This window comes from Amblyomma mixtum, chromosome 10 (assembly GCF_055824585.1).
Source record: "Amblyomma mixtum isolate Tamu chromosome 10, ASM5582458v1, whole genome shotgun sequence".
NCBI classification, from domain to species: Eukaryota; Metazoa; Arthropoda; class Arachnida; order Ixodida; family Ixodidae; genus Amblyomma; species Amblyomma mixtum.
Genome location: NC_143021.1, coordinates 72575562 through 72591103, shown reverse-complemented (window position 1 = coordinate 72591103; position 15542 = coordinate 72575562). Strand labels below are relative to the sequence as shown.

The 15542-nt window shown below is 45.5% G+C and overlaps 1 protein-coding gene across 1 annotated transcript; it reads right to left on the bottom strand.

Moving 5' to 3' along the window:
• Positions 1 to 2285: 2285 nt before the first annotated feature.
• LOC149326101 (uncharacterized) lies at positions 2286 to 15145 on the bottom strand. Its single transcript, XM_089564478.1, has 8 exons — positions 13824 to 15145; positions 13264 to 13365; positions 12268 to 12306; positions 9989 to 10165; positions 6877 to 6915; positions 4241 to 4422; positions 2935 to 3094; positions 2286 to 2401 (listed from the first exon to the last, which is right to left on the bottom strand). Exons 1-8 carry the CDS (start codon positions 14119 to 14121, stop codon positions 2286 to 2288), a joined length of 1113 nt encoding a protein of 370 aa, XP_089420604.1. The 5' UTR covers positions 14122 to 15145.
• Between the last annotated feature and the right edge of the window lie 397 nt (positions 15146 to 15542).

Sequence of the window (15542 nt, the reverse complement as noted above, 5' to 3'; positions counted from 1 at the left end):
GGCTACCTCCAACGCCAAACTGAAGGCGTTGGGAGTGGTAAACTCCTATCAGGAGTTGCGGGAGGCCCACCTCGTGAACCAATATACGCGGCTATCGCAGACGGTGCCTGGGCGCCGCCTGCTAAACCGCTTACACATCCAACACACATGCATACCAGAGGGGACGGAGAACATCCCGGTGCTGTGGCGCCACATGCTCTTGGTCGCTCCGCTCCCGCGTAACATGGACATGGCTTCACATGAAGGCAGACGACAAGCGCGGTTCGCACGCTTGAGAGGCAATATGGGTATAAAGAGGGCGTGTCGCGACGCCGGACGGGGGGCCCGAGTCGAGGGTAGCGAAGACCAGCTAGGCGTCGAGGAACCTCGGAGGCGAGGAGCTCTCGTAGGCGAATTAGAATTTATTTACATCTTTACAGATGGAGATTTCAGAGAATTCTGCCTCCTACGAGGCGGAAACACCGGGTTTTAAGCCTTGTAATGTCCCTAGGTCCCTAGGCAGGGAATTTGTTGTCCTTGGGCACGCACCAATCGAAGAGCACAAATTGCCATTCTTTTCACACGGCACCATAAAGGCCCGCCCTCGAATTCCTGCACGTAAGCCACAGCACGTGAGCACACACACCACCAGCCTTCCGCAGGCAACCGCTGTTTCTCACGCTGCGAACTTGGAAGATCGTGTTCTCGGCGTGTCCGCTCGTCCTCCTGTAGGCTTGCTTCTCGACGATCTGTACGTTTCTCCAAACAGCGGGTTTCGGTAAACCGACCCCCGCGCGAAGCCTGCGTTGCTTGCGTTATGCCCACGCCGTCGCACCTGGGCGAGGTCGCCGTTCTCGGGTAGCCTTGTATATCTTCTGCCTCATCCGGACACTCGAAACGATGCGAACTTGAGCTCCGTGTACGGCCACGCTCTACGGCAACCCTCGTCGACGAGTGCTTGTTTCCAGGCCACGGTTGCTATCCGCCTTTATGCGCTCCACAGTATACTTGTCATCAATGAGACGCACCGGCGCCTTCGCAGACAGTTGAGACATTACAGCTCCTCCGCCGACGGGATGATCTCGGACGGCGAGGAGTGTCGGCTGCTCGACGTAAGAGATCTGCATCATCGTCCGGTTGATGGACACTCCTGAAGTGTAAAGACTAGCGCCACAGAGCAAGCAAGCGCCAGCAAAAGCTTCCTGGCAACCAGGCTGTTGCATGATAAGAAAGGTCCTGCCCAATATCGTATTTCGCGGTCATTGTCACACTGTACTGTGGTCTTTTTCTTTAGCAGAACAAGGAAGAAAAAAGTCACTAGGTTACATAAGCTGCCAAAGGAAATAATCACTGCAACAATACTTAGCATAAACACTTAAAAGAGCACTGAATATAACCCTTGTTCCTGTAGGCGGTTAAAAGGATCAGTAGGCACGGCTCAAGCCATCGACATTCGCGTTCGCCTTTCCTCTTTTATACCGCACATGAAAACTTAAATCTTGAAGCGCAAGGCTCCATCTCAGCAATCGGGGGTTTTTGCCTGACATTTGCGATAGCCATGTCAGCGGGCAGTGATCGGTCACAACCCAAGTAGCACAATGTGGGCTATCATGTGCGGGCCCTAGTGGGCCCGATGAGGGCAATGTTTGTCGGGCCAACGCAGGCTCTGCAACTCGGGCCCCGGTAGGCCCAAAGAGGGCAGCCCACCAAGCTACCCCATTGGTCCCACTTTGGACCGATCGGGGCAGCCCAAGTGAGGCACGTCTGAATCGGTCCAACAGCGAAAGTAGGTGGGCTGCCTACATCGGCAGCCTAAACGGGTCCCTCAACAGATTGATGTGGGCTGCCTATATTGGCAGCCTAAGTCGGTCCTACAGCAGGTTGATGTGGGCAGCCTATGTAGGTTTCCTCAATGGGGCCCACAGCAGGTTGATGTGGGCTGCCTACATCGGCAGCCTAAGTCGGGCCTACAGCAGGTTGATGTGGGCAGCCTATGTAGGTTTCCTCAATGGGGCCCACAGCAGGTTCAGGTGGGCTGCCTTAAAGGGATCCACAACGGGCTATCTTGGGCAGCCACTACTGTTTCTTAGGTTGGCTTAAGCCCCTGAACAGGGACAGGCAAGTGGCGGCAATGATATTCAGATAAACTGTAATAGTTAACTGGAATGTCAGATTCTGTGAGCAAGTGACGTATTTTGCTATGCCACTTCAGCCCACAGATGAGGTACACAAAGCCATCAAAATGCAAATTAACATATTTTATTTCAAGAAAAAAAGAAACACTGTCTGCAGGACATCCTACTGTGCTACTTCATTCTGGCCCTGCGGCCGCCATCCCGGTCCCGGGCCCCTCTCAAATACCCGGCGATGCGGTTATTGATTACTGCCACATCCGCATCCGGAATCCGGCGCTGGACAGCAGCTGAAATCACATAAATCTCATTTATGACACAATCGATTCAGACAGCTGGAAGAGCACTCATCTTATTAGCATTTGAAAAGAATGCCCCAATGCATCAAAACAGCTATGCAGCTGCCAATAGCAAAATGTACTTTTATTTTCAAGGTATAAAACTTCATTGGCACTTAACATCTAAACAAAGAAGGTTATGCCAGAATATTTTTGAATATTTGCGAGATACTAAGACCTACCAAACTAAACATCACACTAATAGGTTCGTTCAATTCACCTATTGAACGAACCTAATACATTTATCGCACTGTATCAGTACAATTTGCTCTTGATGCACTCAAACTGTAGACTGCCAGTACACATGTAAGCATAACGCCCGAAGTCAGGCACAAGGACTAAAAATGTGGTCAGTTACATATAAAATTAGTGTAAAACAGAAACATACCAACAATCACATTGTAGAGCCTTAGGTCCTTGAGTCAGGCACAAGGACTAAAAATGTGGTCAGTTACATATAAAATTAGTGTAAAACAGAAACATACCAACAATCACATTGTACAGCCTTAGGTCCTTGAAGGCTGGCTTGTCTCTTCGCCCCTCCAACGTGTATTCCAGGGCCACTGGTGTTTTGATGAACGTCTTCATTATGAGGCGTGTAGCCTCATCCGGAGTCGTTCCGCCAATCAAACCAAGCTTTTTCGTCTGAAAGAAAAATTACAAGAATTACCTTGCTAGCTGCACAATTGATGCAGCGGAGTCCCTTGTACTTTTCGGTTTTGGCATATAAAGATGCTTTGCAATAACAACTCTGCTAACACTAATATGACTCAATGACATTAAGAAATGACAATAGGATATTACTATATTTGCTAGGATGCAATGATGATGAAGGCTCCTGGCAACAATCAGGCCAATAAAACTGCTGCTCTCCACTCCACCTTCAGCAAGCATCACTGCATCGAAGTGCAGTTGAAACCTCAGCAATGAAAGCCCTCAAGAATGAAATTCCAGCGGCAACAAAGAATCTGGCAGCCCTGGTGAACGCCCATAGAGATCATTACATTTGCCGCCTCTCAACAGCGAGCGTTCTTTTTGTTCCGCATTAACAAAAACTTCAGAAGCGATCAATATTTTTTTGGCACATGAGCCAGTTGGGAATACAGAAGTACCAGATTTGCACAAGCAAACTAGCCAACAGGCACTGGTGAAGGCATTGTTTTTACATTAAATTGGTAAAATAAAAATGATGCAGACAGCTATGCATTTTGTATGCTGAAAACAGTGTTTTGCTAGCCCATCTGTTGGAAACAATGTAGGCATGATACATCCATCGCGACAGTACCCCAGCTACCGGCTGCAAACAATGCCCGCTGCCACTGAAGGGAGTGTGAGGACGCAAGTTTGTGACCTCACTGTCCACCATATGCATGCTACGACTGACCACGTCTTGCCGACATCAATATATCTGGTATCGTTATAAGTGGACTGCACTGTAATGCAGGTGACAACCCAACATATCAAACACTGGTTTAATCAAGCTGTATGGTCGTGCCTTCTTAACCTAGGAGTAGTATGCTTGACTCGACATCCTAGAGAACTGGAAGGTTGATTCTTATTCCGATTGTATCTTTCCACCTCACATGAACAACCCGAACTGGCAGCTCCCCGCAACTTTCTGATATCATGCGGTCCCGTTAAGTTGAACAAACCAGTTGCACAAAAAAATAATTGGCCAGCCATGCAAGCTACCAGCTTCCAGCACCATGCAAGTGATTTCTAGCTCACAATGCCAACGACAAATTTTGCAACAACGCCAGCTTGTCTTCATGGCTACCACAGGGAGCTTACCAGAAAGGTTCGTTTGTCGGGATCTCCAAGCTCCTCCTCGATTTCTTTGAGTACCTCAACAGAGGTTGCCGGCCCGATTTCTCGGCATGGGTCTTCACTATACGCAGCTGCGTAGTTTCCTTTCAGCTCCTTAATGTCAGCCCGGATTTCCATTAGTAGCTGTACAACCCGGTGGGTCATGCCTGGGGAAAATCACATGAAGTGCAAAAATGAAACATTCATCTTTACTAAATATCATCATCAGCCTGACTACCCATTGCAGGGCAAAGGACTCTCCCATATCCTTCCAATTAACCTGGCCATGTGTCAGCTCATCCACTTCGATTCCTGCAAACTGCCTAATCCCGCCTAGACACCTGGTTTCCTGCTGTCTCCTACACATGCCTTATCTTGCAACCTACTTCGCTACCTTTAACCGTCAATTACATTCCCTGCCTCTTTCTTTTGACTAGCCTATTATTAACCTGCATTTGTTCACTGACCCGCTCTGCTCTCTTCCTTACTTACATTACATCTACAGTGAAATCTCGTTACTACGAACACATTAACGAATTTTTCAAATTAACGAATTTTTTAAGAATCCCCGGCAGATTTGCTATGTTTTCAATGTAAAACTATTTCAGAATTACGAATTTCAAAATAGCGTATATTTCAGAATAACAAACGTAATTTATTTCTTCTTCTAGAATTTTGGAATATCAGTATTACGAATTCGGCTAAAATTAACAGCGCCGCAGCTTGCAACTCTCGCGTGAAACAGAAACTGCCGTTTCTGTGTGTATGGTCCGTGGGCCGTAGCTATCATCATCAGCACATCTAGTACCAGCTCCTAGCGCCACCATGAAGCTATGGTTTATTACGCAGTAGCCAGCAGGCCTAGCTGCCTGCGTTTTTTTTCCTGTGTTGTGTGTCGTACGCGGGTCGGTCGTTCGTGTGTTCGTGCGTGCGGGACGGTATTTTTTTTTGCCACAGATTATCTTATGGCGAAGTTTGTGCGATATTGGCGATGATATTAGCCAGCGAAATGCCAAGAAGATATGAACACAGCTGCTTTCCCTGCAAGAAATCGACGCAGGGAAAAAGCGATTCGGCCTCTACAGACAGCTAGCATTGCCCCATCGAATGCCGCGAACATTATGAAATACCAAGACAAGATTTTCAAACTTCAGGGAGCATTGAAGATGGGGTCATAGAGAACTCTGACGTTTCTGGTTTTTTTTTTTGCATATGGACAAAGTCCGTATTTTCATCGCTCAGTGCAAATACGCATGCGATGAGGTGTTCCGGAAAGTGGAAGGTGTATGTGCTGTAGTGGTGTAATGTAGTGCGCGGTCGTGTTTGCTGCACGCGGCAGAAGATGGTTGGTTTAGTTGGTTTATGGGGTTTTAACGTCCCAAAGCGACTAAGGCTATGAGAGACGCTGTAGTGGAGGACTCCGGAAATTTCAACCACCTGGGGTTCTTTAACGTGCACTGACATCGCACAGCGCACGGGCCTCTAGAATTTCGCCTCCATCGAAATTCAGCCGCCGCGGCCGGGATCGAACCCGCATCTTTCGGGTCAGCAGCCGAGCACCATAGCCACTGAGCCACCGCGGCGGCACACGCGGCAGAGGAAAATAATGGATTTCTTCAAATAAATCAGCTTTGGAGTTAGTGCAACATTTTCACTTGAGGTTTTGCTGGTCTACACACGTGCCCACTGCCAAGGTACGTCATTTTCATACCTACGTTTGACCACTGGCTTATAATCGCAGATTTTTCATTGCAACGATATTTTAAAATAAATAATTCTGTGCGGTCCCGCAGAATTCGTTATATCGAGATTTGACTGTACTGTATTTACTCGACGCTAAGTAACCTTTTTCTCGATAGCAGTGATTAAAGTGAGGGAGGAGATAAAAAAAACTACCCCCCCTTTTTTTGCATCAATATCTTGCCAAGATGGATGCAAGCAGTAGCAATTCATTTGGCAAAAAAATTTAGCAAACATCTTCCTAAAACGCAATTGCACTGCGCTTGAATTTCAAGCTATGACAGCCCTCTTCAAACTTATCTGACTTTCGTTATGGATGCCGAACAGCTGACATTAAATAAGGCAAATGTGGGCCCACAGCACCTGCAAAGCCTGCTGACATAGCCAAATGGCTGCCATTACGAGGTCCATGTGGCAACACGCTGAAAGAGCATTAGGGGTCATTTTCAGCCGGCTTCTGCCATCCTGCGCCACTAGCTGTCATGTAGTGTCGGAGCGCAGCAACACAAGTGGATACCGCGCCATGGAACTGCACGAACTCGGGTCTCAGACTCCAGTTCGATTGAGTGAGCAAGCATGCTAGAAGCCTTGTCTACGTTCTTTTCCTCTCAAAAAAGGGGGTGCTTAGATTCACATGCAAACTTTCTGTCCAAATTTTCTTTTGCCAAGTTGGGAGGGGGTGCTTAGAATCGTGAAAGTATGGTATTTACAAAAACACACACAAACTCCTTTTCAAATCATAAACTCAACAGTTTTCAAGGACCCACAAATTCCAAGGTTATCAAGGATCTCAACAACAGCTTTTTAGTTAAATTCCATGTATTTCAAGGATGCAAATGAGTGCTGATTAAATCATTGTAAGAGGATACAAGAGTACTTACGTTGGTTTGCGACACACCGTGGGTCTTCACAGTGTCGACCTGCAAAATTGAACCAAACTTTTTTAAAAGTGTCAAGCGATAATTCAGAGAGCTGCCAACTTTAGTTCAGGTTTTCAGTAGAAGAGTAAATCAGATATCAAGGAAGTTTAAAACATTATGGTTGAAGCACAGATCAGAGGTTTTCTAAGTTGCCCTTCCAGCAGTTTCACTGACCTAGTTGAATGTTACAGGCTTCAGCGGCGTTTACATAGTATACTATTATAGTCGGCTACTGCTCGAAAAAAATGGTGGATTTTACTCCCTAAAGAACCCTTCTGTAACCAATGGCACTGAGAGATTCTAAAGTATAATCCCCTTAGACCTGATAGAGAGACAATGCAGGGTGTGGCAGATGAAGGAAGGTTCACCATGCCTTCACCACCTTCACCTCCATCTGCAGTTATTTTATCGTGCCAAAAGTATGCGTTCGCCAAGTGCTATTGGCGCATTGTTCAGTGCAGCCTCCTCACACCCGATACTGGCACTTGTGAGAGGACACCACCACTAATGTGTCACACCATGAAGGACGCAGGGGTTGAAAATAGGAAACAATGGTCACTGTTCCACGCTTCTTATCAAAAAGCAACCATTGGTCAGTCTTTTACAAAATAAATATATCCTCCGATATCAAATTAGTGAGCTTTTACTGTGTATGGTAATAAAACGGCACTGGCCATCGTTGCTGCTGCTGTGCAAGGTATACCAAGGAATATTTAATATTAGGCACTCTTCACTGCCAAAATGCACTGTTATTAAGTGAAAAGAGCTTGTCAGCCTTCCACTTTGTTCAATCTATCTGAATGTATATTGTGAATGAATCTCCAGTAAATGAAGCTGTGGGCCCCATGCAGAAGCACACGGGGCAGCACTCGCGGTGAACAGGCACCGCCACGAATGGGCACCGGAGTTTTTCAAGGATAGACGCGGCCACCTGGGCAGGTCGCCCGCTTGAAAAAGGCGGCTGTAGGAAAGTAATTGGGGTCTGCACAGCGGAACATTGACAGTTTGGGCTAGCTGGAGTGACATAGCGAAGCATGAACAATGCAGGCACCACAAGGCGCAAGACTGAGAGACACTGACAAGCCCTGTCTGCCTGCTGGGCATTTATTTCTAGGTTGAAAACATGAAAATGGAAGAAGACAGAAAAAAAAAGCACGCGCAGTTTGGAAAGGCCAAGCAAAATAACAAAGAGGAGGGGATAAAAAACATGATAACAAGGTAGGAAATTAAAAAAAAATTGTGAACCCTCCTCCTTCCACATGCGGTGCAGTTTCACAGAAAGCCAGCCTCAAATTCTTCATGTGGGACTGGCTAAGGAAAAAATAAAAATAAAGGAACACTGCGGGGGATTTAGCGGCGGAGAAGGATGGAACAAGTGTGGGAAAAGAATAGGAGTGAATGAAGTAAGAGCCAAAAAAGGAGAAAAAGGCATGAAAAAAGAATAAACAAACATGATCGCAATGCGCAAAACCTGAAGACCCAAAAACGATTACTGGGGCTTGGCAAGCCACAGGCAGCTGTTATTAAGCAGAAGACTTTTGATAAGCTTTGGCTATCTTTCTAGTGAGGCAGTTGGCACTTTTCTCGATGATAAAGGAAAGGATGGCAGATTCACACTGATCACTCTGTCCATGCAATGCTCATGCACACAGTCACTGATACAACAACCCAGCTATGAGCATGGAAAACTTCCATTACAGCACAGCACAAAAAGTGATCTACGGTTTCTAATACACATGCATTTTTCCTTTGTCAGGTAGGTCATAAAGCTCTCAAAGCTTATTGCAGGCCCATTGCTCAATGCTTTTCAAGTGGTGAGAAAAGTCATGAAAGGATGTAGATGCCTACTTTTCCTTTTCATTGAAAGAAAGTCCTACCTCAAATCCCGACTTTAATGCTAGTTCTTTGACCGTACTTCCAAGTCTTCTGCCACCAAATTAAGTTAGGATGGGGGAATGTAACAGGTGGCAGCGAGCCACTCGGCCACTTGTTTGGAGTAGGATGGCGTGTAAAGAATGCTGATCTATTCAGAGCACCCACGAATAAGTAAGGACAAAGAAAACTGCCCAGAAGGAAAGTGGCGGCAGCACATGGAAGGGAAAAAGGAGTGAGCTAGAGGGAAGAAAAAATATTGAAAGCAAAAAAAAAAGTAACCAAGACAAATTTGCAAAACTAAGCGCAAGCAACGCAAACAGTAAATATGCAGTAAAAGAGCTACATTTCCATTAGTTATCTCTGCACTGCACCGGTCCTCATGCAAGCTACAGTAGACAAGGAAATATAGACCACAGGACAGATTAAATAAAGATTACGCAATGATCAACTGTGTCCACGAGCGCGGCCCACAGGGTGCACATGGTGGTCCTAGTACATGCGCATTCCTTTTGTTGGGCATGGCAATTGGCTCCAGATATTGCAGATGCCTATGAGTTGCCAGATTTCTTTCTTTCTTTCTTTTTTTTGATGTGAGAAAGACTGCGAACGCAGGAAAAGGGAGTGTGCCCTCTATTGGGAAGGACGCCGTGTGGAAAATCTGGAAGCAGCAGATCCGGACATGATTGCCAGCTCACTGCTCGTTGGATGGCAGCTATCCAAGCTTCGCGTCACTTTGCTTCATAAATCTTATTTCGGGTGTCAAAAGCACTCTATCAGGCAAGTGAAAATGTATGAAACCAAACGACCAAAAAAACTGCAACCCAGGAATTCATTTGTGACCTTATAATGCCACGAATACAAGGAACGAACGGCGAATATGAACCACGCACAGCAGAACCGCAGCGTCTCCACAGTGCGGCTGGGCACACCCTTCCCGAACAGAGCTCCCTTCCCGCCTCGAGGGGTGCACGCATTGCGGCGCGAGTTGCTCCTGCACAGTGCCCATTAGCAGAGCTAGGAAGATTGGAAAGCATGCCAGATTTGAGAGCTACATTCAAATATTCATTGGAAGGGGTTATTACGACATGATATTATATATAATTCAAATGATAAGTTATTCAGCACCTGTGACAGTTCTCAATGCTGACCAGTGTATAATTAAGTGACATCAACATCCAGAAACCCAACAGGTCCTCACTTTCGTCGTGCAGACTGTGTGCGCTGGGGACATCCATAGTCCGCACTACATCCCGGACAGCCTCATGACGGACTTCACTACTGGTGATGCTTGTCGTAGGCATGGGTGAAGCTCGGTCCCTGGGGCCACCAGCTGAAAGGACCTCTGCACTACTCTCGTGTGCATACTCTGCTAAGTCTGCAAAGAATGGTAGTAAAAAGCAAGAAATGGTTTCACCAGTACAAAAAGCACAGTGCAAGGGTGCTAAAGAGCTTTTTAAAAAAAATGAGGTCAGAACATAAAGATCATGTACCGTCTTTGCCAAAAGTAACCAGGCTGCATGTTTTGCTTCTCACTTGTATTCTAAAGCCAACATGGATTCCCAGAAGGTAACAACTTGTTTAGAAGTGAGGACAGGATCTCGCCTTTACTTTCCATAGATTTAATGCTTCATAAGTGGTATGAAGTCTGTACCACCCAACCCAGATGCGAAGCACGCAGCCTGGTTACTTTTGGCAAAGACGGTACAAATCGGCGAAAACTATATGCAATATCATTAAATGGGCCCTAAATCACCTGTTCTTGGGTTATAATATACCTCACTTGCTTAATTGTGTTGTAATAAACATTAGAGCAAAATACTACACCTCTACCCGGATAACACAGCCCACAATCGCATTCAAAGTTTGAAAGGCTCTCTCCTTTGACTTTTGCATTCACTCTTTCTCTCTGTGCAACACTACTATGTATCGACGGCTTTTAATGGCTACTTGTCAGCTGCAAGCATGCATCAAATATCTATTGCACATGAGAAGTAGTAATACTAATTTTCAGTTAGCACAAAAGAAAATTATGGATGTTTAGTACATGAGAACGTTTTTTTAAAGATTTCCATTTTGCACTTCCGCTCTCGCGCTGGCGGCTCAAGTGGCCTTCGCCACTTTTGCATTTCTAACACGAAATCATACACAAGGTTAACACCTCAAATGTTTGGCACAGGAATAAGAGCCGCAGCCAAAAACTGCATGCATGAAGCAGATGACCACCATGCCTGGCCACGCTAGAACAGAAGTTCCTGTTTGCAGAGACAACTAAAAAAGCAAACGCACAAAACCACCAAAGGTGGGCACGGGACCCAAGCAAGAGCTCATGCCATTGCGCATGCCAAAAACATCAAAAGGAGGAATGCCACGAAGGCACGGAATTTCAAACTTTGATTGCAAACAACTTCGCTTCTAAACATTGCTTGGAAAAAAAAATTGCTGGAATTGTATAGTGAAACAGTATAAACTAGCTGTTTAGAGCTCCTTCAACTCTTGAAAAATGTGTGCCCACAGCCCTGCCCACACAGCAGTTGTGGCTGCTGCATGCATTTGGGCATTACAGCCATGACATTAGAACTTCGGTCCAGTGTGCCGCTGGTAAAGCTTTTCTCATGGAAGAACATGCTGCTACAGTGGCCCTTGAGCCCCTGCCACCCGTACAGCATAATTCAAGAACACCGCAACTGACACATCACCTGCAAGCTCTGCCATGGAAGTTATATGCGTTGCAAAACAGAATATAAAAATACCCTCTTCCAAAGCCACAAATGACTATGTTACTAGCTTATTCATTGGCGAGTAAATAGTACAGCACAAGGTTGTGCAGACCACCGGCGTAAGCCCCCCACATTATTTAGATTCACACTGCTTTTAGTAAGCTTGTTGACCGAGCCGAGAAAAGTGGAAACTGTTGCAGCCTATCGTAGGCTCAGTTGAATGGCAGATGCACAGGAGTGAGTGTGACTGCCAGAGCTGCAGAAACAAGAGACCACAGTGCTGAATTCATGCAGCTGGTGTTTGCTGCCCTCTGCTGCCACCGCACATTACGTGTAAACGAGGAAGAGTGACAGTATATTCCTAATCATTGATTTCAATGGTCCTACAAATGTAATTGTCAAAAAATACTTTCATTGATTGCATATGGGTCCATTTCTATCCATCAGCAGAATTTTGAACTAGACAGACTCTTTTGTGTCCCTTCAATTAACACATCATTTAGAACCTTTCTTTGAGACATTCAGTGCATGTTAGTGTTTTCATACGTTTGTGATGTTATGAGTGTATGAAACGCATTGTGACTGGCCACAGTGAATTTTAGTTTGCTATTTTTGTAGTTTTAAAACAGTCCCACTTTGTATAGCGAAAAACACTTGTGCACATGTAAAGAGACGCCAAAAAATGTGATGTTCATAAAACCCCAGGAGTTGCATATTAATATTGTACTTCACCATGTAAAAGAAAGAGAAGTGCACTTACCGTCCTCAACCCGAGGCATGCGAAGCTGTAAATCTGGAACTGAAACAAATACCCAAATGCAATATTACCTCTCAGCACAATCTTAACCGCGATTAGCTCCTTTCGGAGCCCTGCAAGGCCTGTGAGCAAATCTCAACCCTCACAGTATAATGCAGTACAGTTGAACCTCAATATAATGAAGGCGTACATTCGGGAAAAACTTCGTTAAATCGCAGACGTTGTTGCATCGTTTTGTTGTCTTTCAGTGGTACAAATGGTATTGCACATCTCTAGAAGCTTCCTATTCCACTTTATTTTGCCTACGTGGTTAATACAAGCCATTTTAGAAAAAACACTATGCCAAACGAGCACCGAGAGTAGTTCAGTAAAGCTGTAACTCAAAATCGCTTATCTCAAAATCTCACATTGTTCAGATTTTCAGCAGAGCCGAGCAGCTCCCAACTGGCACTGTTCATTTATATGCAACCCTTGACATATTTTGTGACCAAATTGAAAACACCTCCAAATCTTTATTGGTGGATAGAGGTGTAAATGTCAGCACCGAAAATTATCACAAGCTGATGCAGTGACTGCCACGGGGCTGGCGCTCTCACCAAATACAAAACCAAGCAGCGCTGCAGCAGACCATTACTTGTATCACGCCAACCTGAGACATGTCACATGCCCTTACGGGACAGTGAAAATGAGATGCTCTTACTAACCAATTGCATGCTCTTACTGTAGAAGGCATCCATCCAGACACACAGCGCACCTTTCCTTTCCTCAAAATCGGCCAATTTTCATTTTGGGGAAGACACACTTTGGCCACATCTATGTGTCTCTCAATGCTAAACAGAGAAGCAAACCATGCCAAACCATGACAAACAGTGCTCTCACAGTCTTAATTGGTTTAATTGGAATTAAAGGCCAATTAATCTTTTTATTTGTGCACTTTCAGGAACAAAGCATTAACTTAACTTCACATAACAACAGTTTAAATCCTAATGGTGAACTCACCGTGCCTTTTTGGTGACGGAAAATCTTCACATGAGCTGCCAGACTCAATGTGCGAAGTCTGCTCCGCGATTTCCATTTTTCTTTTGGCATCAGCGTAAGTGTCTGTTTTGTAAAAGAATTAAGGTGACTAAACCAGGTGCACAGGGTACTGGGCACAGCTTCACCAGCTGCATAGACTAGAGCGACATAAGCTATACATGCAAGATAAAACAATATTACAAGAAAACATTTACACACAGGTCATCTCTCATAACTGGTCATCTGCAAATTTAAATTTTTGTGCAAGCCTTAACTAGGAGCAAATTTTTAGCAGTACTCAAATCTCACCGAACCTTTAAATGTCTTGCATGTATTTGTGGAGAAATATGTCAACCAGATAAACCAACATTGTAAATTTTATCCTGTGTGCTTTACGATATGCTGCCACCATTTTTTGCTGCTTGTGCTAATCAGAAAATCAATAAGCTTAGTTTCTTGCCAAAACAGGCAAGTAAGTATTAATGTAGCGAGGTTTAGGACAGTAAGTATAAGTATATTGTGAATAAAGGAGCTGCTCATACCTGCATAACCCAGCACCCTGCAGGGACACCGTTGCCAATCAGGGCCAGGCTTCAGCATATTGCGGGCCATCTGGTCCACAGCATGAGGCCCAGTGCCTTTTGGGGGCCACATGCACCTTGTTGTGCTTTTGCTCAGCCAGCGAACTGGCACTGCCCCGACGGAGTCCTTCTCATTTGTGAACCAAACCACACAGTACATGCGGTCGTGTCGCACCCGCTTTCTTTTCCTGTGCAGAGAGTAAACAAAGGCATAAAATTTTGCGAGCACTTCATTGTGTCTTGAATGTGATATGCCCATCCTTAACTTAGACCAGCTATAACATAAATATGCAGACAATTTAAGCCAGACTTCTGCTTAATTTGTGCCATTGCATCAATGAGCAGAGGAAAGTTGAACCCAAAGACCCATTACACCCCATCTGCTACATCTCAAACACCACAGATACGCTTATGGGAGCTAAAAGTTTAGTGGCTGGCAAAGCACATTTTTACATTCACAGCAGCTTGGGTTCATTGCGGCATGCATCACAGTCATTAAAAAAGAAAAAAAGAAGTGGTAGCCAGTACCATGCTGACATTCCTAGAACCATATGTTTAAGGGGGACGCGACCTTTGAAAATCAAAAAATCGTGAAAAAGTCGAATTTTGGAAGATTATATATTCCGGTAGTATGTCTTATAAACTACCCTTCCTGTAGTTATCAATGCCCAACTCGGCGCAGAAATACTCGAAATTAATTATATAACAAGCGGCGGCGGCCGCGGAGCAGCGAGCAAGCGCCGAAAATTCCCAAACTTCGCGCGCGCGCCATTCCTCTCCCGCCGAACTGAGCGCCGCCTCTTGGTCTTCTTTTGTTTGTGAATTCTTGTGCTTTCTTCTGCCATCCTCAGTGGCGGCGAAGGCGTGTACATTTGAAAGATGTGGCCTATAAGACTGTCAAAAACGCGTCAGCCCGCGCAAGTCAAGGGGATTTGACCAATTTGACTACCGATCGAAGAGGCGCGGCACCTATGCGCACGCCTTGGTTTGTTTTCGCTAGGTTCGCATTTCAGTACAGACGCCAAGTAATATTCAACAAAGCGCCCACAAGTCTAAAACGCACCCTACATAAAGACAGTCGAAGGTTTGATTCAATTCAATTAGCAGCCCTATTTGTAAGCTTAAAGTAGCCCATGTCTGATCATACCAGCCGAATCACTCAGAGCACCGCTCGTACTACTGCTCATTCTTACAAAAAAATCCGAGCTCGAGCTCAAATTCGGCGAAGCTGCCAAAATCCACCCGGAGAAAACATCAACGCACAAGCCCAGCAGTTGCATTCTGCCGACGTCGAGGCAGCGCGCGAAGTGGTGCTAGTCGTGTGTGCTTGCCCATTTGGCAAGCATCCATTAACTGCAGGCGCATTCCAAATAGATGGCAATTTCAGCTGGGGAAAGCGAAAAAAATGTTTGCAGCCAATAATGCACATTTTATTTTGCTCGAACCTGTACGTAGCTGCGCAAACAAAGCATTCGCGGGCAGCAGTAACAGCCTTTCATTTCAACACGTGGAACGGGTGCCATCGACTTGAACTGCACAGAAGCTCGAACAAGTTAGATTTTAGTAGGACAAGAAGAGTACTTACCGGTCGTTCAAATGGCGATCCATAATGCAGAGCACGTTGGCTGTCGACGGCAAACGCGGGAACGCGTAATGCAGCACACGACTGTCTACGACGCA